Source organism: Rhinolophus hipposideros (assembly GCF_964194185.1).
Source record: "Rhinolophus hipposideros genome assembly, chromosome: 15".
In the NCBI taxonomy this organism is placed as follows: domain Eukaryota; kingdom Metazoa; phylum Chordata; class Mammalia; order Chiroptera; family Rhinolophidae; genus Rhinolophus; species Rhinolophus hipposideros.
The window spans coordinates 27,309,563-27,335,932 of record NC_138061.1 but is presented as its reverse complement, the minus strand read 5'-3'; the positions used below and the strand labels follow the sequence as shown (position 1 = coordinate 27,335,932).

At 38.4% G+C, this 26,370-nt stretch overlaps 1 protein-coding gene across 6 annotated transcripts; it reads left to right on the top strand.

Moving 5' to 3' along the window:
- Positions 1 to 1,546: 1,546 nt before the first annotated feature.
- Positions 1,547 to 25,067, top strand: CCNJ (cyclin J). Of its 6 annotated transcripts, none has more exons than XM_081075288.1 (7): positions 2,074 to 2,137; positions 2,382 to 2,491; positions 5,508 to 5,597; positions 10,131 to 10,341; positions 17,256 to 17,555; positions 17,642 to 17,801; positions 18,398 to 25,067. In XM_081075288.1, exons 4-7 carry the CDS (start codon positions 10,275 to 10,277, stop codon positions 18,807 to 18,809), a joined length of 939 nt encoding a protein of 312 aa, XP_080931414.1. In that variant the 5' UTR covers positions 2,074 to 2,137; positions 2,382 to 2,491; positions 5,508 to 5,597; positions 10,131 to 10,274; the 3' UTR covers positions 18,810 to 25,067. The 6 variants fall into 6 exon arrangements, with proteins under 6 accessions (XP_080931409.1, XP_080931410.1, XP_080931411.1 ...); XM_081075287.1 differs by having other exon boundaries at positions 5,508 to 9,676; XM_081075283.1 differs by lacking the exons at positions 2,074 to 2,137; positions 5,508 to 5,597 and adding an exon at positions 1,547 to 1,748.
- The last annotated feature ends 1,303 nt before the right edge of the window (positions 25,068 to 26,370 follow it).

Sequence of the window (26,370 nt, the reverse complement as noted above, 5' to 3'; positions counted from 1 at the left end):
GTATTTTAGGGACTTACAATCTAATACATACTGGGCAAATTATATATATTCATACACACACATTAATTTATAAAATGAATGAACATTAAGATATTTTCATCATAAGGCAAATCCAAAAAATAGAGTAATTTCTGAACAAATATCTCCCAATGAATAACATCTTCAAAGTAGAAACCATGAGAAACAACCTATTCATTACACTGATGATTATAGTCTGTGACCCATTTTTCTGAAAGGGCCCGTTTAAGTTATTGGGAAGCCAAATTATTGTCATAAAGTTGCATAGTGCACATGAAATGGAACCTGAGGAGGTAGGTACTACTTAAATGCCATTATAAGTGGCATGGAGCTTTTAGTCTGATGTTTCCATCTCCTCTCTAGGGAACCCCTGCAACTGAGATAAGCCAGGGCAGCCTCTCCCTGAACAATACCGGGCTAAGCTGGGCTCTGCCAACTTCTGCTGCTGAGGGATTCCCTTGTCTTGCCATGGGTTCCTGTAGCCCTGCTGTCCTACGCATAAGCGTTGTCTCACATGGCTCACATACAATATCTGTTCTTCAAATGCATGCAGCTGTTCTTCAAATGTATGAAGATTTCATTGTGATAAAACTCAAATTCATGTAACATACATTCATCACTTTATAGTAGCTCTTTATCATGCGTCTATTGGTACAAGGGATTCTACGTAAAAGGGGTAGGGTTCCGTGATTTAGTTTTCAATATTAAAATATTCTCAGGAAAATGAGGATGACTGTCCTGGGCTGATTATCCACTTCTGTTGTGACATTGCACCAAACAGGTTAAAATATAATTAGATTTCTGCTAATCACATTTCAGATTCCACATTAATTGATGTTGGAGTGTTTCCACGGTTTTGTAGTTTCCTGATTTATGACCATAGATGGTTAATTACATCCACTATAGATTTGACAAGCTAGGTTACTAAAGGTAATCTTAACTCCCTTCAAAGCTTTTGGGGATCTCTAAAGCACAGGAAATGAAGAAGGGGGGAGAGATTAATTGGGTTTCTAGATGAGGAGTGGGTTTTGAGATGTAGCTTAAAAGACAGCAAAATTTCAAAGAGAAAGCGCTTTAGGGGCCGTTGAAATGGCTAAAGCACCTATGGAGGGACTGATAATCCCACTGAGCAGCCCGTGGGATGGATGGGGCATGTGGTAATGTGAAACGAGGGAGACTGAATCCAGGCTGTGAAGGCTTTTAAACGCCAAACTGAAGCCTAAGACCTTATAGCAGAGCCATCGAAGGTTCTCAGCAGGTGAGTGGCATGACCGAATCGGCCACCGGAATGGTGATCAACGTTATAATTTCCCCAGCGCTCTCTTCCGACCTCTGCCCACTCCTCAGGCAGGCTTCTTGGTAGGTGGTGTCGGGGCTCCCGGACTACACCAAGCGCGCAATCGTGCCTGGAAAGCTGGGTCCGCTGCCCCGACCCGGCTGGGGCCCGCAGGCCAGCTCTGCACCTGGGCCCGGCTCGGCCGCCGATTGGACGGCTCGGGGTGACCCTGCTGTATCGCGAGACGAGATTGGCCGCCGCTGGGCCGCATGTCCCCCCGCGCTGGCTTTGTACGCGGAGCCGCCTGCCGGTCCTTTAACAATGGGCGGCGCGAGCGCCCGGGTGCTGGGCCCGAGCTGAGGCCGGCGCTTCGCGGCCGACTGTCCGCAGCATGAGCGGGGCCGGCATCCCCCGCACGTCGGCGGGGCTGGGGCTGTGAGGGCCGCGGTTCCGGGTAAGGGAGGCAGCCGTGGGATCGCCAGGCCTGGGCGCCGGACACCGGACCCGCCCGGCCCGGCCTTTTGTTCGCCTTTCTGGGACCGCGCGATTCGGTGCGCTTCTCAGGACGAAGAGGAAGCGGCCTGGTGCGCGCTGGGCCCGGCGGGGCCGCGGGGAGGCTCCCGGGGAGGAGCGAGCGAGCGCCCGCCCGTCCGCAGCGGGGATCGGGGACGGACAGGCATTCGTCCCCGGGTTTCTCCGCGGGACGTTTTCACCTAAGCGGGGCCGTGCCTGGTGTCAAGTCTCTCCTCTCCTCGGGGCGGCGGGACAATTCGAAGCGGGGACGCTGGGCGCCTGAAGCCGGTCTCCCACCTCCAGCTTCGCGCGCTGGGCGCTCGGGCCCCGGTTGGTCCCCCTTTTGCCCGGCACCCTCCGGCAGTGTCCGAAAAGTGCCAGTTCCTTCCGACTGGGTAGCTCAGGCCTTCTGCCTGGCGTCAGGGAGTCGGTTTGCATGGTCCGGATTGTAGGACGAGTCAGGTGAAGATGAACAGTCACCTAAGGTGGCCTGAGGTCACACCCACTCAGGGTGGGGGCGCGAACGGTCGTGGGGAGGAGCTGGCAGTGACCGCGTCTGGGGTGTGTCTTACAGACTGAAGTTGCTGCGTCTGGCCAGGCGCGCCGCCCGGGCCCATGGAGCTGGAGGGGCAGTGGTGGCGAGGACAGCTGGCTGCCGATATTCACCAAGCGCTTCGGTACAAGGTAACCTTGATGCCTAGACCTTGCCATGTGGTGTCATGTACCACTGAGAATCTCGGCCCCCAGGACAGTCAGGTTCTTTAACCACTGGTCTCCAGACCAGAGAAGGCGAGTTTGCTTGTTTTCTCAAGATTAATTGACTTCTTTCCTGGGATGTATGAGAATAACCTGCAACTTCCATAAGGAGGGGGGTGGGGCGTAGTTGGGAGAAGGAAGGTGTGAAGGGACATTCTGATGTTCTTGTTTCCAGGTGGAACGTGGATTTGATACTGTATTTAAAAAGATACGTGCGCTGGCTTTTTATCGGGCAGAGCAGCCTTGTTCTGTAGTTGCTATTGCATGCCACTGTTTGGTAGGTCACGTTGGAAATAAATCCCCCAGCCTTTCCGCTTACTTGCTGTGAGAGTTTGGACATATTACTTAATTTTCTGTTTCTCAATTTTGTCATGTACTATGAATAATAATAGGATGTGCCTTATGCAATGATTGTGGAGATTACATGAGTTAATACCGTACATGTGCTTAGAGCAGTGACTGGCATGTAGTATGCACTGAGAAAATGATAACTGTTGTTATTCTGTACCCGACGCCCCAAAATTTGGGGCTTTTCAAAAAGTCTTAAGGTAGAAGGAGTTGGCTACTGCTTTCAGCTAATATCAAAGGCAGAAAGTAGACCTAGTTATGCTTAATAGATATTGGGGGGAAATACACTTTTCTGGCATGATGCAATGTGTATTGTTGCTCTGAAGTAACAATTTTACTCTAAATGTCCATCTGAGCTTAGTGTGCCAGCTCTGCCTCTTTGATAACCAGAAGAGAGACCAGATCCAAAATTGTCTCTAACTTGACTCAGTTTCACAATGGATAAAGAGAGCCATTTGTTAGGTATAGAAAATTAGGAAGAAGCAAAACAGCTGACTCTTTAATAAAAAGAAGGCTGACTGTTGGAGTTAAGAAATCCAGGGATGATAATGAATTAGTATCTTGATTTTTTTTTTAAAACCAGGTTAAGTATATTAGAAAATCTAATTCTGACTTAAATTGTTACAATTGTAGCCTTTTCTACTGTTTGAGATTTCTAAATGCAACTTACTAATTCCGACATTCAGTCTCTTGGACACACTAAATATATCTCAGTCCCCTAAAAGGTCATTTGTACCATAGAAAAGTCTCAACTGTGGAATGGTTCTCTGAAATGTTAAGAGTGTTGCACGTTTTCCATTTTGAAAGTTGTCCAGATACTTTTTGGAGGGCGGGCGGCAGATGTTGTCTTTCACTTTTAAATATTCTTTTCCGTCAGCTCTTTATCTCTTTGGTATATGATGAAATTACATATATATATTTTTAATGACATGAAACTTAAAAGGTTTTTCTTGGTGATTTCCATGGTTTTTGATTCTTACATTTTATGTATAATTTTAATCTTGATGATGACCTGAGTTAATTCTGTCAGTTGAGGTTAGAAGTAGATTTTTTTCCCCCCCTGTAGATTTGTTGAATGCTTTTGTGTATTAGGCTCTGGGGAGGATCCAAGGAATAAGGCACAACTCTGTAACTACAGTTGCTTATAACTATCAGAGAACAAGATAGTGCAGACTCTGAAGGAATGCCATTGAAAGTTATCTTGGGCCACTTGTGGCATGCTACCCTGGGTTCTGGGTTGTCTTTATTTTATCTTTAAGCATTTTATAAGCCACATATCTTGGGATGTCACACAATGGCCACACTTTATAAAGAATTTGTTAATCAGTAAAACTTGAAGATGTGAAACTGGAGAGACAACTGTTTGTAGTACATTGAAGTCAAGGAAAGTTAAAATGAACTTTCCTCTTACAAAATACATCTTAATTCCAGGCTATTCATTAGATGATTTAGTTGGATAATCAATGCTTATTTATTTACCATATTTGAGTGCCTACAATGTACAAGGTGCTATGCCAGATATTAGAGTGAACAAAACGGATGCAATCCTTGCCTTTATGGAGTCCATCTCATATAATTCCGAGAAATCTAAACTTAGATCTTCCTTTGGACAGTTGCTATTTGGATACTATGGACGGTGTTCTGTGTTTAGATCCAAGGTTTGTGGAAAAAGAATTGGTGTGACTAGCATTGTTTCTACTAGGGAAGAGTGAAAGTTACAACAAATGGAAATCCTCTTCAACCCCAAATGGCAACTATACTGTTTTTGTAAAATACAATTACCTTTCCCCTACACAGCCCTCCAAAAAAACCCTACAAAGCAGCTCTCCTCTTATACCTTATGTCAACCTCTTTTTCTTCTCATTGTTTTACTACATATACTAGTGTCTTAGGATGCTTGGGGGAGTATTTTCAGGATCTTCTATGACAGATGGAAGCAATGCTAGCTTTGTGAGAAATGTTAAGAAAATAGCTCACTGAGTTGTACTTTCACTTGTGAGTATTCCTTCCACGTCTTTATTTCCATCCTGACTGGACAGTTAGCACATTCTGGAAAGGGGATGGCACTGGGAGTGGTGAGCTAATGAAGACTTGAGACTGGAGATGGAGATAACAGTTCAGGTCTGACTGTGCTGTGGACCTGTGGGAGCCTGAGAGGCAGAAGGGAACAAGAGTGTTCAGTTCTAGGGGATCAGGAATAGACATGAGATAAAAATGATAAGCTGAGAGATGCATAGGTCATTTTCTCATGCATGTGTAACTGGACACAGAGCTAAATCTGACAGCCTCTGGTAAGCACTTGTACTTTACCATTTAAAATGATAAGAAGAGAATGTGTTGGACACATTGTTTAAAATCTCCTAGGAATGATCCTAGGGGTTCGTTTTAAGTCCACCAGTTTTCCCAGCTGTTTCCCATTGAGTCTTTAAGACCCTGTTCAGGCCTCTTTTGCAGAAAGCCTACTTACTGGCTTTGTTTTTTCCCAACAACCCATCCTCTGAGCTGGATTAGATCGCCCTCCTCTGTGTTCCTATACTGTCCTGTGATTACTATATTATATTCTAATAATTTCGGTGTTTTGGTTCACCTGCTGCAGAGAGGCTTGAAGCTGTTACCTGTGGAGTTAGCACAGTGTCTGCTACATGGGAACTGCTCAATAAATGTCACGTGATGACCGGAAAGAAAGGTGAAGTTTGAAATTGTAACTCGTTTACACCATTGTAAAGATCTACAGAAATGGTAAAGGAGAAAAGAAAAACCCTACGGGCTGCATGGGAAATCAGCATATTCCTTTTATTTGGAGAAATTAATTTTTTTCTTCAAAGAGTCACGCCAGCTAAGCCAATGTTTTCTTTCCTCAATAGTATTTGTTTATGCTTTTCTCACTTATACAAAAATTGAAAACATAAAATGGCCCATTAGTCTATGTCCCAAGTAACTACTATTAGAATTTTTAAAAATTTTAAACGATACATGCATATGGTTAAAAAAAATTTTCGGATAATGTAAGAAAGATTAAAATGAGCTTTCCCCAACCTTCGCTATTTCCTGATCCCCTAAAGTTACCACCATTATGTTTTTTTTTTCCTGAAAAGATACCCAATAAATTAGTATATCTGCAAAAAAATGTTTTTTGTTCTTAATACAAGAGGTCATAATATATAGTCAGTGTTTTGTACCTTCCTCCCACTCCAACATCACTCAATTTATCAACTTTCCCCCCATCAGCACATATAGGTCTGTTGCCTTTCAGTTTAATGTCCACAGTGAATCGATGTCCTGTAGTTTATTTAATCAGTTCCCTGTTAATGGACGTCAGGCTTTTTTTTATTACACCTTTTATTTTGAGATCATTGTAGATTCACATCGAGTTGTAAGGAATGATACCAAGAGATTCCCTGTACCCTTCATCCAATTTCCAGGGGTAACATCTTGTAAAACTATAGTATGATTATCACAACCCAAGATACTGATGTTGATACAGTCAAGATACAGACGTTTCCTGTCATCACAAGGATCTCTTTCTCCTGTTACCCCTTTATAGCCACACCCTCTTTCCTCCCACCCTCTTCCCCCCCTTAACCCTCTTTAACCACTAATCTGTTCTTCATTTCTATAATTTTTTCATGTCAAGAATGTTAATTATATCAATGGAATTATACTGTAGGTGACCTTTTGGGATTGGCTTTATTCACTCAGTGTAATTCTCTGGAGATCCATCCAGGTGGTTCGACATCAGGCTTTTATTCCACTGTCTTGCTATTAAAAATAGTGCTGCAAAGGACCTCCTTATATATAAATTCCTAGGCCTAGTGTGCTAGTTTAAAGGATCTCTGCGTTTAAAAAAATTTCATATTACCTACTTGTCCTCCAAGAGGTTATGTTGTAAACCTGACCAATAATATGTGGGAGTTGCTGTTTCCACTCTTGATACGATAAACAAAAATTAATAAAATGTAATCTGGTAAGTGAAAAACTGTATAATTCTTTAATTTTGGATGAGATGAGGCATCTTTTTATATGTTTTTGGCCATATTTTATTTTTTCTATGAACTGTCCATATTTGTTGCCTTTTTCTTTTGATTTGTAAGAGTTCTCTAAACAAAGAAATTAGCGCTTTATCCTGTCAGAAATATTTGGTAAATTAATGTGTTCTCCCTATTTGAAATGCCATTGTTATCAAATAGATTCTTCTATCTAAGAAAAAGGAATGTCTTTCCTATGCAAGTCTTCTATATTCCTTCAAAATTTTAATGTTATCTTCACATAGTGTTGACACATATAGATTTATTTCTAGGTGTTTTAATCTTTATAGGTACTATATATGGAATCTTCTCTTTTCTAACCAGCTCTTAGTATACAGGAAAGCTATTTTTCCTTTAATATTAATTTTGTAAACAGTGTCCTTACTGAATTTTTACTGTTTCTCTTTATTTTTTCTGTTGCTTTTGTTTTTTTATGTATATATAAATTCTACCATCTAAAAAATAATAACTTTTTAAATGAAAGTTATTGTTCCTTTTGATTGTTTCTTTCCAATAATTAAATTTTTTCTTTCCCTTTTCTATTTGGATTGGTTAGTATTTACAGAATAATGTTAAATAGTATTGCAATGAAGGCTCTAGAATTCTAATCCTTTGTTGTTTCATCTCCAAATGAGATGCTGGCTTTTATACTTGAGATCTTTTTACCTCCCTTCCTTCATCAAAGAAATATACACCTGTTATGTTTCACCTTTGTCCAGACGCTATTTTGGCATCAATATAGATGATTGTGCACTTTTATTTGTAAATTTTTATTGTGATTTATATTAATAGGTTTTCTTCTATCAAACCATCCTTGCATCCCTGGGATGTTATACAATTGATGATGCATTCTTTGGATACACTACTAAATTATATTACTATCATGTTTTATCTATGCTTTTATATCTTATTAAGTTATATTGATATGTAACTTCCTTTTTTGTTTATTGTTATAAAATGTGCATAACGTAAAATTTACCATTTAAACCATTTGTTTTCCCCTATGCTGTACTTTACATCCCTGTGACTACTATTTTGTAACTACCAATTTGTACTTCTTAATCCCTTACCTTTTTCACCCTGCCTCCCAACCCCCTCCCACCTGACAAACATCAGTTTGTTCTCTGTATCTACGAATCTGTTTCTGTTTTGTTTGTGTATTTTGTTCTTTAGATTCCACATATAAGTGAGATCATGTGGTATTTTTCTCTCTCTGACTTATTTCACTTAGCATAATACTTCTAGGTCCATCCATGTTGTTGCAAATGGTAAGATTGCATTCTTTTTTTATGGCCAAGTAATATTCCATTGTATATACGTACCACTTCTTTATCTAGTTATCTATTGGGCATTTTGGTTGCTTTCATATCTTGGCTATTGTAAATAGTGCTGCAGTGAACATAGGGGTGAACATATACATACGTATATGTTTTCAAATTTTTAAGTGTACATTTTGGTGACATTAAATATATCATTCACGTATTGTGCTACCATAACCACTATCTAGCTTCAGAATTTTTCATCTTCCCAAACTGAAACTCCATATGCATTAAACAGTAACTTCCCATTCCCCCTGCCCTCCAACCCCTAGTAACCACAATTCTACTTTCTATCTCTATAACTTGGACCATTCTAAGTACCACATACAAGTGGAATCATATGATATTTGTCCTTTTGTGTCTGGCTTATTTCACTTGGCATTCTGTCCTTAAGGTTCATCTATGCTGTAGCATATGTCAGAAGTTCATTCCTTTTTAAGGATGAATAATAATTTATTGTGTGTATATACCACATTTTGTTTATCCATTCATTTGTTGATGGACACTTGGGTTGTTCATTTCCACCTTTTGGCTATTGTGAATAATGCTGTTATGAACACGGGTGTACAACTGTTTGAGTCCCTACTTTTAATTCTTTTGGGTATATACCTAAAAGTGGAATTGATGGATTATATGGTAATACTACATTTAATTTTGGGGGGAATTACAATCCTGTTATTCACAGTGGCTTCACAATTCTATATTCCCAATAATACACAAGAATTCTAGTTTTTCCACATCCTTGCCAGCATTTATTTTCTGTTTTCTGTTTTTTGTTTTGTTTTAGCATTCCTAATGGGCATGAAGTGGTATCTCATTATGGTTTTTTATTTGCATTTCCCTAATTATTAGTGACATTGAGCATCTGTATATGTGCTTATTGGCCATTTGTATATTTTCTTCAGAGAAAGGTTTCTTCAAGTCATTTGCCCATTTTTTAATTGGTTTTTGTTGTTACTGAGTTGAGTTGTATATATAAAAAAGTTCTTTATATAATCTGCATATCAATCCCTTATCAGATAAATGTATGATTTGCAAATGTTTTCTCCCATTCTGTAGGTTGCCTTTTCACTCTTGATAGTATTTTTTGATGCACGAAAGTTTTTAATGTCAATGAATTGTAATTTATCTTTTTTTTTTCACCTGTGTTTTTCGGGTCATGTCCATGTTACTTCCTTCTATTGTGATACCTGTTGCATTTATTACTGGTATTATGCTGATCTCATAAAATGGACTTAGAATCTTTTCACTTTTTCTATGCTCTGATATACTTTAATAGTATGGAAACTTTCTAATTTTTAAAAAACAAGTTCATGTTATTCTGAGATTGAACAGTGATGATGGGAAAATTTTTAGGTGTATGAGAGGAAGATAGCAAAGGAGAAACCATAAAACTGCTGAAGGGGAAACATAATTAGAAGGTACTAGCGCATGAATACTACTCTCTACCTTCCATATCCCTGCAAGTATTATATAGTATGTGACATACTGGGAGCATGTCCATTTATCTGTTATCTTATAACCAAAAGCTTTGAGCTTCTTGGAGGGGTTATGTATGGTAATCTTTTCTGGAAATACCTGTAGAGAAAATAGGATTCCTTTATTAAAAATTTTGCTTGAATACATCCATTTCATAATGTAAGAAACACCTATAATTGGTCATGTCAGAGGTGGTTAAGAATAAGGAGAAAGTTTAGTTTAAATTTTAAATGCTCTTCATTATTCTTCATCCCAACTTTTTCATTTTTGTTTCACTTGGGAAAAGTTTGCTAAAGGCACTTATAACACTAACATATTGAGGGAAAAAGTCATCTTTGCATTGTGGGAATACTTCTCCTGCAGGCTGTTAACTAAATGTTGTTGCTCTCAATTTAGGAGCTGAAGTTGCCCTCCTATAAAGGCCAGTCCCCTCAACTAAGTCTCAGAAGGTATTTTGCTGACTTGATTGCCATTGTGAGCAATCGCTTCACACTCTGCCCTTCTGCCCGACATCTTGCTGTCTATTTGCTGGACCTGTTTATGGATCGATATGACATCTCCATCCAGCAGCTTCATTTAGTTGCACTTTCCTGTCTGCTTCTAGCAAGTAAGTATGAATCTGATCTACATAATTGGAATTTTCTGTTGTTTATAATAAAGTACATGTATGTAGAACTCACTAAAATATCACCAAATTCCATTCATACCAGTTTACTAGTATAGAAAATTTATGTCGAAAGTGCTCCTTGGCACAATAATTATTAACCACACATTAAAATGTGGCTCTAGAGCCTTTTAAAAACATATGTGCCTAAGCTTTACATCCTGAATATTGTGATTTCAAATGGCTGGGCCACTCCAGATCTACTGACTCAGAACCTGTCATGGCGCCTGAATGTTTTTTAACGTTGAAAGTTCCAAAGGTGATTTTGATGTACCTTTTCAATTGAGAACCATTGCCTTAAAGCAGTGGTTCTTGCCCCGGAGCCATTGTGCCCCACATGGGATACTTGGCAATGTGTGGAGACGGTTTTGGTTGTCGTCACAACCTGGAAGGATGCTACTAACATCTAGTGAGTAGAGCGTGGGATCCTGTTAATCATCTGCAGTGCACAGGACAGTCTCCCACACAGAGAACGATCTGGCCCAAAATGTCACTGGAGCTGAGGTTGAGAAACTGTCTAAAAGGTACCATACCGTTGTATTGTTAGAATAGCTTCTCCTGACTCCGTAGTGAGTTGGCTTAAAGAACTGAAGGTTCACATGCAGCTGCTGCACACAAGACAACTTCGCTTATGCTGTAGGCACAACTGTGTAGTAGGCTGCAAGGTGGGAGCTGAGAGACCCGCGCTCCTGACCCCTGCACTATGTGCTCTTGGGCCTTTCGGTGCCTCTTAACATCTTTAACTCATTTCACTGTTTGTTAGTACCCCAGCTGAAGAGAAAGAGGGTGAGCAAAGGAATTGAAATTGAGTTTTTCCTCTGTTAGTAATGTGAAAAGATTGTATTTGATATTAAAGTCGAATCCATTATATATTTTCATATTATGTCATTACAATGGAAATTTAAGCCCCCCTTCAAAGTAGTATGTAGAAATACCCACCGCCTACATCTCTAACCCCTATTTAAAGGTTTGGGATCCAATGTGGCTGCTCCCTAAAGAACATTTTTCTTACATCCTTCCACCAGAGTTCTTTCTAAAACACCTTTGTGCTTCAACTGCAAATAAACCTAAAACCAAATGCAGGCACGTATGGTACTAATTTTGCTCAGATTTTCTTGTCCTACTCTTATTCTTCCTTTGATCTCATGACCTCAGCTACTTATTTTGTCTCCTTAAAGGTCTTTTTTGTAAGTTATTTTACATCCTTTGTGGAGCAGGCTGACTATAAATCAACGCAGCCCCAGTGGTGACTTCCCACTGCCTGTGGATGAGGGTAGAAACTCCTTAATGTAACGTTTCATCTGTACCCAGCCACCTTTCCAGTCTCGTCTTCCAACCCTTTCCCCATATACCTTGAGAAAAATTCTTCCCAGAGGACTACTTCCTGAAAAAAAATCTACATTTCTCCTTTATTGTCCTCTAAGCCCAGAGATATCACCTGCTACCTCTCCACCCAGAAAGCCAGAGAAGTAATGTTTGTACATTTATAATTAACCTTTAATTTAACGTTTAATTAAGGTTTCATCTTCATAAGCAGTCATGTGTACAATTCTGTATGTTTTATCACTGGCTGTGAAGCCCTTTCTGGTTTATTTGCATAGGATTGGAAAAACTCATACTAGACACATCAGATGTATGAGTCCACAAATGGAATAGTTTCTTGTTATCCTTCAGAATGTTAGTTTATTACGGGATAAGTTTATAGTAGAGAGACACTGGAAATCAGATATGCAAGTTAGGTTATTTTTAAAACTTGGGATCATTGATGAAAACTAATTTTTTGCCTGCTGTGACCATCACTACTATCTTTTACTACTGCCAACCTCCTCCTGCTGTATGCCTGCGATTCTTAAAGTGCCGTGGGGGCCAAATGGAAGACTCCTGTTGGTGGACTGTGAAATTCTGAATAATGCCATCAGTTCACAGACTGACTGACATTTGTGACTCCTTACTTACCAGTAAGCTTACTTATAGGTAACTTAGAAAATGAATTAGGGGATTACTAAACGAAATGTTCATAAACAACCTGTTACCATCAGAGTTCACTAAAGACTGGAGCTGAATAATGTGAGGACTCTGGCCACTGCAGTGCTTGGACCTGATTCCACTTTCCTGCAGGTCCTATGGTTTGGGAGAAAGGGTACTTTGTGTGCCATCTTAGGTTAGTTGGAATGAAGTTTTCAATGTTTTTTATTGTTAAATAATCTATTACCGTTAGTTTAAGGTCATGGTCAATTTATTTTATTGAATATTTTTTAATCTGTGTGGTAATATGTAGTTACTTTTTGCTTGTTTTCAAGGAGCTAGGCTTTAGGATTTGTATTTGCTGTGGTTCAAATATGAATTGTTTATCAACTATTACTGGAAGAGTCGGATACCGCCTCCCTTTGTCCTAGCAATACCCCCTGGCCCCTCTTTCCCTGAGAGAGAAGAATGCTTTTACATTGTTCCTTCTCCCCTGGAGAGGGAGAAAATGTGAGGTAGGTTTCCCCAGGCTTTCAGCCCCTCCCAAGTAGGCATTGGTCAAAGAGTTCAAGCTGTCGGTTCTAAATGAGGAATCAAAGAAGCTGGCTCTTAGTAGCTGGGTGCAGTCTCTCCTCACTCCAGTCTGTAACTTCACTACAACAGAAGTGCTGAGGATGCGAATAAACTGGTAGCCTGTTTTCAGTATCTGATGACTGTTTCAAATTTGTGGAGTTCATTCTGTTTCTTACTTTCTTATATTCTGTCTTCTTACATTTGGAAATCAATGGCAGCTCTCCAGTTAGTTACATAAACTTGATTCAAATAATGCTTTTCTCCTCACAGCATGATTGAATGCTATATGTCCCCCTCACCCAGTTGCTCCCTGCTTTGGAATGGGCAGCCTGTTGGATAAAAGTGAAGAACAGCTTACAGCTGACGGGACTGGGTGACAGTTGGATTCCATTTATTAAATAGGTTGGGAGGTTGTTGGTAGTTTGGTCAAAGATGGAGCACAGCTTGTAAATTCCAGATACTAATGTGTATCCAGATCCCTGAGCGTCTACACTACTAGAGGTAGGAAGAAAGGGTTCACAGATGATGTAATTGGAGGGAGGTCTGCAGTATTGTAGAGCAGGGATTATAGTGATTGCCTAGGTTTGAATCTCTTGTCAGCAAGATGAATTTCAACAACCTTGGAGTTTCAGATTACTTCTCTGTAAAATGAAAATAAAGACACCTCTTAGAAAGTTGTTGTAAGGATCAAGTAGGGTGATACATTTAAAAGCAGGTAGGAAATTGAAACATAAAAGTTAACACCACAATGAATAACTCTTCATAAGCTGCTCTGTAATCTGTAGTCAAGGTCTCTAGCCCTAAGGTTCTGGCTCATTCTTGAAAAGACTGATTTATCCTGGGAAATTCTCAAATTGCAGCTCTGTAACATGTATACCCTGGCTTCCCTCGGCTTCTGTGATCGTCACTGAACTTGTGAAGAGCATGGAAGCAGTCTTGGAGATGAGGCTTTTGATAATTTGCATAGAGTCTTGGGTAGCTAAGAAATGATCTGGGAGTCAAGATGAAGCCAAAAATGAGATTGTAGACTTTTAGTAGTAAAAATTTGTGACAAGTGCTTGTTTCTCCTTGCTTACCAATACTGGGTTGACAAAGCTTTTTACTTTACTAACTGCTAGGTGAAAAATTGTTATCTCACAGTTGATTTACATCTCACTTTTTAATGAGAATAGAACTTTGTTTTTTTTCCCCTATGAATTGCCTCTTCCTCTTCCTCATCCATTGTTCTATTAGACTGATAGTCTTACAAATCTGTGAGAGTTCTTAGTATATTACGGATGACTTTCTACTTCGTAATAAAAGAATAGAATATAGGTGGGCAGAACTTACAGTGACATCTGATCCTTGCCCTAGTACCACATGCCTGCCATTCGCCACTGGCTTTGAAAATTTGCTGGTTTCCAGGGCTAGTTTGAACATTTCCTATAAAGGAAAGACAACCTAATGTTTTGTTTCTGTGGCCTCTAATTCTTTATTTTCTGGGAAGCAGATGTGAATTTCCTGTGCCCTTATTTCCTGTTTGGGGCCTTTATCAATATAATCACATGGCTTTGGTATTTCCTTTCAATGGAAGAAACTGAGCTTTGTGATCTGTATGTGGTATTGTGGGTAAGTTGATTAAAAATACCCACACACAGCATTCAGCACAACAAAAACTATGGCTATGAATGCAGGTACTCATTGATGCTATCACACATTTTGAAATTATTTAATATCCACGTGTCTGAGTATTTATGTCCCTATGTATAATGAAAAGGTTCCAAGAAACTTAACCTGAATTAAAATCCTAAATATGGTTATTTATGCAGTTTATATTTAATGTTGTGAATCAAGAAACAAAGGCTTTCACACTTGTAGTAGCCAAGTACTTTATAAATGTAGAAACCCCATAGGTGCTCAATAATATAGAAGTCTGTCTTTCTGGTAGTTGTCCCTAAATAACCCAGTTCAATACTTTGGTCTAGCAGTACAGATTGGGGCCTTCAAACATAAGTGTTTCTTTTGGCTTCTATTTTTAGTTTGGCTCAACTTATTTGACCTTAGATGAATTGGCAAACTTGGTTTCTTAAGCTGTGAAATTGGTCATGCACAATTTTGTTTTCATGTTGAAAGTTTCAAGGAGATAATATGAAACATTCTTGATCCTTGAATTAAACAGTGAATTGTGATGTATTGATTTCTTCAGAGGAACTTCAAGAATGATATAAATAAACTCATTAATTTTTACCATATTCCTTTGAAGTATATTGCCAGTGTTGCTGCTACACAAATGGCAGAGCACTTTGAAAGCTTTAATGACTCATCCAGAGGTACTGAACTAAATTCCTAGGTCATTTCTCCTTCTGAAGAATTCCACTCTGCTATACTGAGAGCTGTGGGTTCCTTTCCTATATCTTTATGTAGTGATGATGCTAGATGACTATGCATAAAGACCACTTTAGTGCTTTGAGCTGTACTAAGTATATGCTATTGGCAAAACTTGTGAAGTTCACCTTTATGTGATTTAAATTGAAAGTCTGAATTATATAAGTTTTTGGGATCAACTCCTACCTGCTGCAATATTTAGTTAAAAGTGGTTTCGATCTCAAGAAATTCAAAATTTTGGGTGCAGAAGACAAATTATATGCTTCTTTGGGCTTTCTTCTTCAAGTTATTATCTTAGAATCTCCTGGCATAGGAGACAAAACTTTCTAGCCCAATTTCCCCTTCCTAAACAAAGACCAAGGTGGTCAGCAGCGCTTCTTCCGAAGCCCTAAGGTGGCCGACTTGAACAAACCCCACTGGCTCCAATACGCTCAGCAACTAGGCTGAGTGACCCTGGCCACTACCGTTTGTTGTAGCAGCTTCAATGTGTAATGTAAACCCATCTCTTCTGGAAGAGAAACTTCACAGGGAAACTCATCTGGTTTCTACTGCTTTGGCAATCATTCTGGCTCTTTGAAAAATGTTTTTAAATGGATAAAATACAATTATAAGGTTTCCAAGGAAAACAAATATATTGAAATAGTTATCAAAATAGTAGAACAAGAAATTTTATATAGTAATATGTAACATTCTAACAACTATCATTTTGAACAAGTGTAAGTATAAAAGCTATTGTGAAGAATCCATAATTGCATTAAGGTCGCAGTGGCTTAATGCATTAAGATTTTAAACCTTAATGTAAAATAGAATGTAACACTAGGATGGTAGAAGGCTTTAGTTATAATTTCCCTTCTTCTGTGGACCACTATGGAACAAAGATCCAAAGAGACTTGAAGACAACTCTTTGATTCTATTGCTGCATCTGGAAAATCATAATAGTACTTGATAGTTTGAATGAATTTTCTCCAGCCATGAGTTCTAGAAATGCCTAAAATGAAAGAAGTGTGTGTGTGTACATACATACACATGCATATACATATACATACACATACATATATGTACATATATGTATATTTATATCTTTAGAAATTAAAGTGTAAGATAGTATGTACTCTATAGAAAAATTATTCTGAGGGTGGAGAAGAAATCTTATTCCTCATCTTGTGCATGTGGATGAGTATTTCCTGAAAAGAAGTGAATGCCTAAAATAATGAATTTCTGTTATCAGATTGTCTTTACTCCTATTCTGCTTTGAGTAATGGGACATAAAAGTGCATATAAAGTATTCCGCACCTCTCCTTTTTCGGAACATACTTAGCTAGGTTTTTGTTTTGAATTCAGAAGAAAAGGGATAATAGATTTTTCTGTGGAATGAGAATGCTTGTGATACATATTCACCCAGTTTGTCCCCCCAATCTGTCTCTCTCTGGAATTGAGATTGTGTTGAAAATATGCCGAGATGAAACACTTAAAGCTTAGTTATTTTTGATTTCAGATAACTCTGTGACATTAAATTCTTTAAGCTTTCTTCTATTTGAAAATAATTTTCACCCCCAACCACCAGCTGTTGAAAATAAAATAATTCTCTTCCACCAACCACCAGCAGTCCCCACAAAGAAATTTCCTCAAAATATTCAGCTGATGCGATTTGAGTTATTTTTTTCATGGGTATATGTGACTTTTGTCGTTACACAATAGGATATAGATCAAAATATCTACATGTTTTATTTTATTTAGGAGAGGGTGAAGGGTGGAGGGTGGAGGCACTTGGAGAGAAAACATGCAAATATGAGAACCACAGAGTTCAGGCACAATCATATCTGCCCAAGGTAGGGGAAAGAATGTCTTTGGATCTAAATCTTTGCAGTAAGACAGCAAATCCCATTTAAGTGACTAGACCTATAATGATCACTTGCCTAACATTTTCTCTCAATTTTTTCCCGTTTTCTTAAAAGGTAAATTTGAAGAAAAAGAAGATAGTGTGCCTAAGCTAGAGCAGCTCAACAGCCTGGGTTGTATGACTAATATGAATCTAGTATTAACAAAACAAAATTTGCTACATATGGAACTATTATTATTAGAAACCTTTCAGTGGAACCTCTGCCTTCCAACAGCTGCCCATTTCATCGAGTATTATCTCTCTGAAGCAGTACACGAAACAGATCTTCATGATGGCTGGCCAATGATTTGCTTGGAAAAAACTAAACTCTACATGGCCAAGTATGCAGATTACTTCTTGGAAGTATCTTTGCAAGGTGAGTCATTATGCAGCCAGTGAGTGACTTGTGAGCTTGTGACTTGTGTATTCTGTTGCTTAAGTTCATTTTTGATGTCTCCACAGATTATGCCTTTCTAAATTATGCACCTTCTTTAGTAGCTGCTGCATGTGTGGCTTCTTCAAGGATTATACTTCGTCTTTCTCCAACATGGCCTGCAAGACTGCATCGTCTTACTGCTTACTCCTGGGATTTTTTAGTACAGTGCATTGAACGGTTGTTGATGTAAGCTTCTTTGTTCTTGTGTTTGTAATTTCTCATTAATATTTTTCTTCATGTCTCAGGGGCCCTAAAAGCAACTTCTCAAAAGCACAGAATATTTGCTCTGACAGCTACTGGCTGCCATGATCAAGCACTGTCCGAGCAATAATCGGTAGAAGGGGAGTCCCTTTTGGCTGTTAATCCAGGTAGAAGTTGTCATTGCTTGTGTGATTCTGAGTACATGATAAAGAAAGGAGCAGCTCTTGTGTGATCCTTGTGTGAATCCAGGATCAGGTCAGGCAAATCGTGCCTCGTTCTTCATTTCCACATCTTTGAATTGTTGGGCCCCAAGATGTACCCAAAGTAGCAGCCACATTTAAGTGCTTATTGTGGACATACCTCTAAGCTGGACATAGCCCTTAAAGCTACCTAGCCAGTTTCCTAGGTTTGTACCAAGGGAAGGAGCTTTTAGAAGGATAAGAGTGAGATCTCACTGTTGTTGAAATTATGGGGCAGTGGGGCACTCCATGAAGTCAGCTATTGAGGAGTTGGGGGTAGTACATGACATTCTCACAAATTCTGCTCAAGTAACATGATTAGTTTCTTTCTCCATGTTGCAGTGCTCACGATAATGATGTAAAAGAAGCAAACAAACAAAGAGGACAGGCAGGACCTCAGCCCGCACAGCTCAGTGTGTTCCAGACAGCTTCCCAGCCCTCTCGGCCAGTTCACTTTCAGCAGCCTCAGTATCTCCATCAGACGCATCAGACCTCACTGCAGTATCACCACCCGGTGTCTGAACAACCAAGCTGTCAGCAGGTGGTGTCTACTACACACACCTCGTCTTACACACTACACACATGTCCTGCTGGCTTCCAAACTAGTGTTCAGGGCCTTGGGCACGTGCAGACTGGTGTTGCGATGTCACTGGCAATACCAGTAGAAGTTAAGCCCTGTCTAAATGTTTCTTATAACCGGAGTTATCAGATCAATGAACATTACCCTTGCATTACTCCATGCTTTGAAAGGTGATTTTATGCAAAGGTAACACCTGATCCAGACTGTTCTGTGACTTGAAGCTCTGGGGCAAGCTTTTCGTAAACTTCTCTAAAGGGACTCACGTTGCATCAGAATGCTTCAGATACCGGCACCAGGAGGACGGAATATGCCTTTTAATGTACCATGAACACCTGGGAGGAGAGCAAACACTGCAAACACTTTAAAAGTATGTATGTTAAATTCTGTTAAATCCTTATATGACAAAAGTTTCAAGCCCCTGCTGATGGTCCAAATATTTCAAAAATATTCAATACAGCAGAAAATTTGGACAGACTCTTAATTCGCTGTTTAGAGATTTGACCTGTGGTGAGCTCTGGGCCTAATGTTGACTTATATGTCAGAGATTAATGTTTGTCTGTGGACTTGCCAAACAGTCTTTTTATGAAGGAAAATTACAGTATTAATTTTTGAAGAGGTCCTTTTTTTTAATTCTGCAGTTTTGAGTTATATTTTTGATCTACAAATGAATTTTTTGAGTAAATTTAAAGTCATGAATTGCTATGCTATACCTGATCTGTGCAGTAAAAAAATTTTTTAGGTGATTCTATATAACTTCCTATCACACATAGTATAGGTGTCTGGATTTATGTACTAAAATTAAGGGTGGAGTAGATCTCTTATCTTAAAATCATGGTCATAAATTGTTGTTGTTGTTTTTTCCCTAAGTGATCAACCTCAAATCTTTAGAATTAAAACATTTAACTCAGGGAATTTGTACTACTTGGAAACACTTAACTGTAATGCAACCATGTTTTGGGAATGTTATAGTATGAACTACCTTTATAACGTAGGTTAAAATACTCCTGCTAGGATGTGTTTTCAAATGAGAACATAATCGTAGCTTAGATTGAATGAAATGGTGGTTTCTATCATTCATAATACATGTATAGGTTTTGCATTTCTCAGTGCAATCAGTGATTTATACTCAGATTTGATTTTACTCTAAAGAAGTTTTTTCAAGGGAAGGCATAACTGTAAAATGTCAGTACTGGAATAAAGTCCTGTAGGTTTATTTTTAAGTGGAATGTGGCCAGGGTAGTTCTCAGGTTGTGCTATAGCAGCACTTTGTTATGTGGAAGACAGATTTTATAAGCACCCTTTGAATCCAGCTAGTCAGTATAAGCAGGCAAAAGTACTGAATACTAAATTTCAGTCGCCATTTTCATCAGATTGGCCCCAGAACTGCCCTCAGACATTTCACTATACTGGTAATGAGTGAAAACAGCAATAATAAGTCGTTACAACTAGGGCAATTTGGGGGTAGATTTTGGAGGGAGTAAACTTAAAAAGGAAAATGAAAAAAAATCATTGTAATAACTGAAACTGTATACATTGTGCTCTTAACTGTGGGAGAAGAGAGATTTGGTGAAGGGAAGCTTTCTGATTTAAAAATTAGTAAGGTGTGTCTTTTTGTTTGTGATTTTTAAAGATAGCACTTGAATAGAAGGGAAACTGCATGGCAGGTATGTGACTGCCATAATATGCATTGAAGACAAACTTACTATTATAAAGATGTTGTGGGTATGCAGCAGGAGTCTCAGTAATCAAGCCAAATGGCTTCTGTTAGGAAGGGAAGGGACTCAATACAATAATAAACCGATCCAGATGGCTCCAGTGGATAAATGTGGGTGGATGGCTTCTGCCAGCGTGAATTCTTAGAGAATGTCTTTTCCTTGAAAGAAAGGTAACTTTTATAATTAGAATACATAGGGCATGATGTGGATTTATTAGTCTGGTAGATAAAAATAAAAAACCACTCAGGTAAGAACACTCACTCATGGCGATTTTCAAGCATGAAAATTGTTTTCTGAAAGTTATCATCACTTTTCCTCTTTATAGAAGGCTGCTAATTGGATTTTGTAGTTCTTACCTCAAGAGAACTTGAATTATTTGAGGAAAAGTGGGTTCAAAAGAGAATATATCTTTCACATTCACGTTCAGAACCCAGCAACCTGGAGTCCAATTTTCAGTATTTTAACTACCTCATTAATACTATGAATGTAAGATATTGGGATAGAGATCCCAACTTGAAACAACAACTGGTGCCTATGGTAATTTAATGTTTTGTCAAATGCTTTTATTGATTGGTTTAAATATCATTCTTATAATAGAAGAATATGCCTTTTTTAAAACCTTATAATAACACTTTCCCAGTTTATATTTAAAAAAGCTAAAGAACACTGGATTTTTTTGGGGGGTAGAATAAAATAATTAATTGGTTACTATTGCTGCATACCCAGGGTGGGGTGGGATGGGGTGGTTGGAGACCAGAACTATTTTTAAAACATTAGGTTTCAGTATAACTACAACTCACGACTGCTAGCTTTGGGGAGTGTGGGTGGGGGGAGTTATGTGGGTTTTGTTTTAATTTATTGATTAGTCTTTAAAGTAGATCTTTTTTTTTTTTTTTTGAGATTACTGGACCATCATTAAATGTGTACTGTGAAGAGATTAATGATATGTATAAAGGGCTTTACCAAAGTCCACTAAATAAACACTACTCAAGTACAGACTGCAAACCAAAATGTATCTGTTATAACATTAATTGCAAATGGCAAGTATGGTGCTAAAGTCTACACCAATGGAATTAGATGAGTGCTATGCACTTAATTTTAAAATAAAACTAGTTTTCAGTAAAATGGTTTTGGTGTTTTGTTTTAAGTATAAATTTGATGTATACTCACAGCTTCATTGAACTTGGGATCTTACTTACTAAGAGCCCTCCAGATGTAGGATGTTACTGCAGTGGTGAGAAACATTTGTCCATTCATTACGTTGTCCATACTGAGCATCAAAGCCCACAAAAATATATTGGACACAGCTTTGGGCCTTTTGAGCTTAAAATCCGTGCTTAAAATCAGTTGTTAGTACATTAGCAATTGCAGTTTATAATTTATTAAACAATGCAAGCTTCAGAAATTTTGAAGTCTGATCTCAAGGAAAAGTAGGGACACAAGGTGGTCAAGGGTGTGAGAGGGAACAAGGTCAACAGTGAGTGATGATGGTCTGTTCACCTAAGTATAAATATTATTTGCTACTTAATTTAACTTAAAACTTAAAAGTAGATAGAATTTGTTTCAAACAGTAAAATTTTAACAGAGTTGTACATGTGAATGAGGAATTCACACTCCTAAAAAAGCATTTTTTAAATTAGTCCTGTGTATTGTCAGCTTCTCTGGCACAGTGGCAGGGTTTAACAAGATTGAAGAGAGTGGGTTAGTATACAGTGTTCTTTAAGCCTTAATTTAAGAAAAAGCAACAAGCATTCCAAACCAGGACAGGTAATTTTACACTAAGGTGATTGTGAACCCCATGTGACAAGTTTTTAGTCATCAACTGTCGTCATGTACATGGTAAAAGACTGACCTTTCTAGCCTCTAACAGCTTCTATTTAGTTTGTTACGACTAGTACACTTGAAGCTATTGGAATGGTATAGTCTGGAACTCAGTTTAAGATTATGTTCATTTGGGGAATCTCTTAATAGCAATTTTTAAATCCCATAGATTAAAAAAAAGTAACATGCAGTCATTTGAAAGAAAGCACCAAAACCAGGCTCTGGCTTCCTGTGGGAAGGCTACCCTACCCCACTGCCACTGTTTTATTTATTTTTTCTTTTAACTTTATTTTTTAGAGCAGTTTTAGGTTCACAGCAAAACTGAGAGGAAAGTAGAGATTTCCCATGTACTTCCTGCCCCAACACGTCCACAGCCTCCTCCATTGCCGACATCCCCAGCACAGCGGTGCATTTGTTAACAATTGATGCGCCTACAAGGACATCGTCATCACCCAAAGTCCAGGGTTTATGTCAGGATTCACTCTTGGTGCGTACATTCTGCGGATTTAGACGAATGTATAGTGGCATGTATTCAGCATTATGGTTTCATAGTATTTTCACTGCTAAAATTCCTTTCCACCAATTCATCTCTCCCCATGCTATCCCCGCACACCCCCACCACCCTTGGCAACCACTGATCTTTTCATTGTCTCCATAGTTTTGCCTTTTCCAGAATGTCATACAGTTGGGGTCACACAGTTTGTAGGCTTTTCAGATCAGCCTTTTTAGCTCAGTAATATGTATTTAAGGTTCCTTCATGTCTTTTCATGGCTTGATAGCTCTTTTTAGCACTGAAAAAATATTCCATTGTCTGGGTGGACCACAGTTTATCCATTCTCCTACTGAAGGACATCTTGGTTGCTTCCCAGTTTCAGCAATTATGAATAAAGGTGCTATAAACATCTGGTTCTACTATGAACATAAGCTTCAGTTCCTTTGGGTAAATACTGGATCATACGCTAAGAGTATGTTTAGTTTTGCAAGAAACTGCCAAACTGTCTTACAAAGTGGCTGTGCCATTTTGCAGTCCCACCAACAATAAATGAGAGTTCCTGTTGCTCCACATTTGCACCAGCATTTGGTATTGTCAGTGTTACAAATTTTGGCAATTCTAATAGGTGTGTGGTCGTATCTCGTTTTAATTTGCTATTCTCTGATGACAAATTATGTGGAGCAACTTTTCATATGCTTACTTGCCATCTGTGTATTTTCTTTGGTGAGCTGTCTGTTAAGGTCTTTAGCCAATTTTTTAAGTCAAGTTGCTTGTTATCTTACTGATTTTTAAAGAGTTTTTTTGTATTATTTTGGATAACAATCCTTTATTAAATGTGTTTTTTGCAAACATTTTCTTCCAGTCTGTGGCTTGTCTTCTCCTCTTGACATTATCTTTTACAGAGAAGAAGTTTTAAATTTTAATTAAGTCCAGCTTATCAATCATTACTTACAGAATGGAATTACAGATACTAAAAGTCTGGATAAATAGAGAATTGAGGGCATTATACAATCAGGGTGTTACAAAGGTAACTTGAAATAAAAATAAAACTTTCCTAATTATTAAAAGAAATATATATGGAAAACAAAGCAAGTAGTCTATTTAGTAAAATATTTTTAAAAAGTATAAATACAGAAAGTATAATAAAATAATATGACACAAGACCAAACATATCAAAAAATGAAAATGGGCTAAACTCAGCTATTAAAAAGAATTTCAGACTGAATCACAAAGCAAAGCTCAAATCTATGCTATATAAAAAACAAAAATGATTTAGAAGGGTTGAAGATAGAAGGATGAGTAAAGAGAGAGTACTCAAACAATAAGCAACATCTTAATAACAGATGATGCCAAATTCAGGCCCAAATGTATTAAACCAGACCAAAAAGGGGAGGAGGGGCGCTCTATAATGTTAAACTTAACAATTCATGATAAACAGTTACGAATATCTGTGGATCAAATAACCTTGCAACAATATTAAAAACGATAGAGGATGTAAGCACCTACCTGTCTATGTGCCTAAGAACGGAATGCCCTGACTGGTCTCTGCTATCTGCCAGCTAACCTGCAGCTCACCCAAGGAAAACTAAATCCTTGGTTTCCAAGCTGCAAAAATATCCCCATTTTTGCCTTCATTAGATGAAATTGATCCATTACTGGTTTCCCTTGTGCACAAATAAGTACTGTAGTGTACTAATAATTAACTCTACCTAATTTTTCTTTGATATTAAACTCTAATGTGAACTTCCACAAAGTTTATGTAATAATCCATAAAAAAAACATCAATAAATCCCAAAAAGTAGAATTAATGTCAAAAACACTCTCATGAAAATGCAGTGAATAAAACATATATATAACAGGACTCATAAAAATCCCAAACAATCCCTGCATCAAATAAGAAATCCAAGGGCAGCTGGGTGGCTCAGTTGGTTAGAGCGTGACCTCTGAACAACAGCGTTGCTTGTTCGATTCCCACATGGGCCAGTGAGCTGCACCCTCTACAACTAGATTGAAGACAATAAGCTGCTGCTGAGCTTCCAGAGGGGCGGCCAGATGGCTCAGTTGGTTAGAGGGCGAGCTCTGGACAACAAGGTTGCCAGTTCAATTCCCGCATGGGATGGTGGGCTCTGCCCGCTGCAAGATTGAAAATGGCAACTGGACTTGGACCTGAGCTGCGCCCTACACAACTAGATTGAAGGAAAACAACTTCGAGCTGATGGGCCCCAGAGAAACACACTGTTCCACAACATTCCCCAATAAAATTTATTAAAAAATAAGAAATCCAAACTAAAATTTCAGAGTATGTAGAAAATCACTATAATGAAAATTCTACACATTCTAGGGTAAAGCTAAAACAGTGCCCAAAAGAAAACATCCAACTGAAAAAGTCTGAGAAAGAACAAGTAAACGAAACAAAAACAGAAGGAAAGAAAAAAGCAGAAATTAAAAGAGAAAACGGGCCGGCCCAGTGGCTCAGGTGGTTAGAGATCCATGCTCCTAACTCTGAAGGCTGCTGGTTCGATTCCCACATGGGCCAGTGGGCTCTCAACCACAAGGTTGCCAGTTCAATTCCTCAAGTCCCGCAAGGGATGGTGGGCAGCGCCCCCTGCAACTAAGGTTGAACACGGCACCTTGAGCTGAGCTGCTGCTGAACTCCCAGATGGCTCAGTTGGTTGGAATGTGTCCTCTCAACCACAAGGTTGCCGGTTCGACTCCTGCAAGGGATGGGTTGTGCCCCTTGCAACTAGAAAACGGCAACTGGACCTGGAGCTGAGCTGCGCCCCCTAAAACTAATACTGAAAGGACAACAACTTGAGTTGCAAAAAGTCCTGGAAGTACACACTGTTCCCCCATATAGTCCTGTTCCCCTTCCCCAATTAAAAAAAAAAAAAAAACATAAAAGAAAGAGAAAACAAACATACATGCATGCAGTGCAGCTAGACAAAAGAAAATAGAGTTTAAAAAATTGGAAAGGAAGAAGTAAAATTACCACTATTTGCAGATAATGATTGTAAACCTGGAAACTTCAAGATTATAAATTGAAAAACTTACAAACAAGTGAATTCAGTAAATTGGCTGGGTACATAATTAAATAGCTTTCATATATACACACAACTATCAGATTTAATAAAAGATATATTCAATTATAATGGCCACCAAAAGTAGACAAAATGCCTAGCAATAAATATAAGATGTGCAAGATCAGTATGAAGAAAAATTTTAAATGCTTGTGACACAAAAGAATTCTTGAACAAGGCATACCATATTCTTGGATAGGAAGCGTCAACATCATAAAGATGTCAATTCTTAATCTATAAATTTACAATCTCACAATCTAATTTTTAAAAACCAGCAAGAATAACTAGGAAATGCTGAACTCTGACATTAAAATACAAACCTGCAATAAATAAAACATTATGGCACTGACAAATGAGTTGACAGATAATTCAATGAAACAGAATTCCAAAGTAAAACCTAAACAGAAATAGACTCAGAGAACAAAACAAATTCCAAAAATAAACCTGAACATATATGGAATTTAATATGTGATAAATATGATATCTCAAATCAGTGGAGGAAAACACACATTATTTAATAAATTCAGTTGGGTCAATTAGGAACCCACTTGGAAAAATAAAACTGATCCCCATCTCAAAATTTTAAACTTTGATGAAAGGAATCATGGAAGAATTATTTCATAACTCTG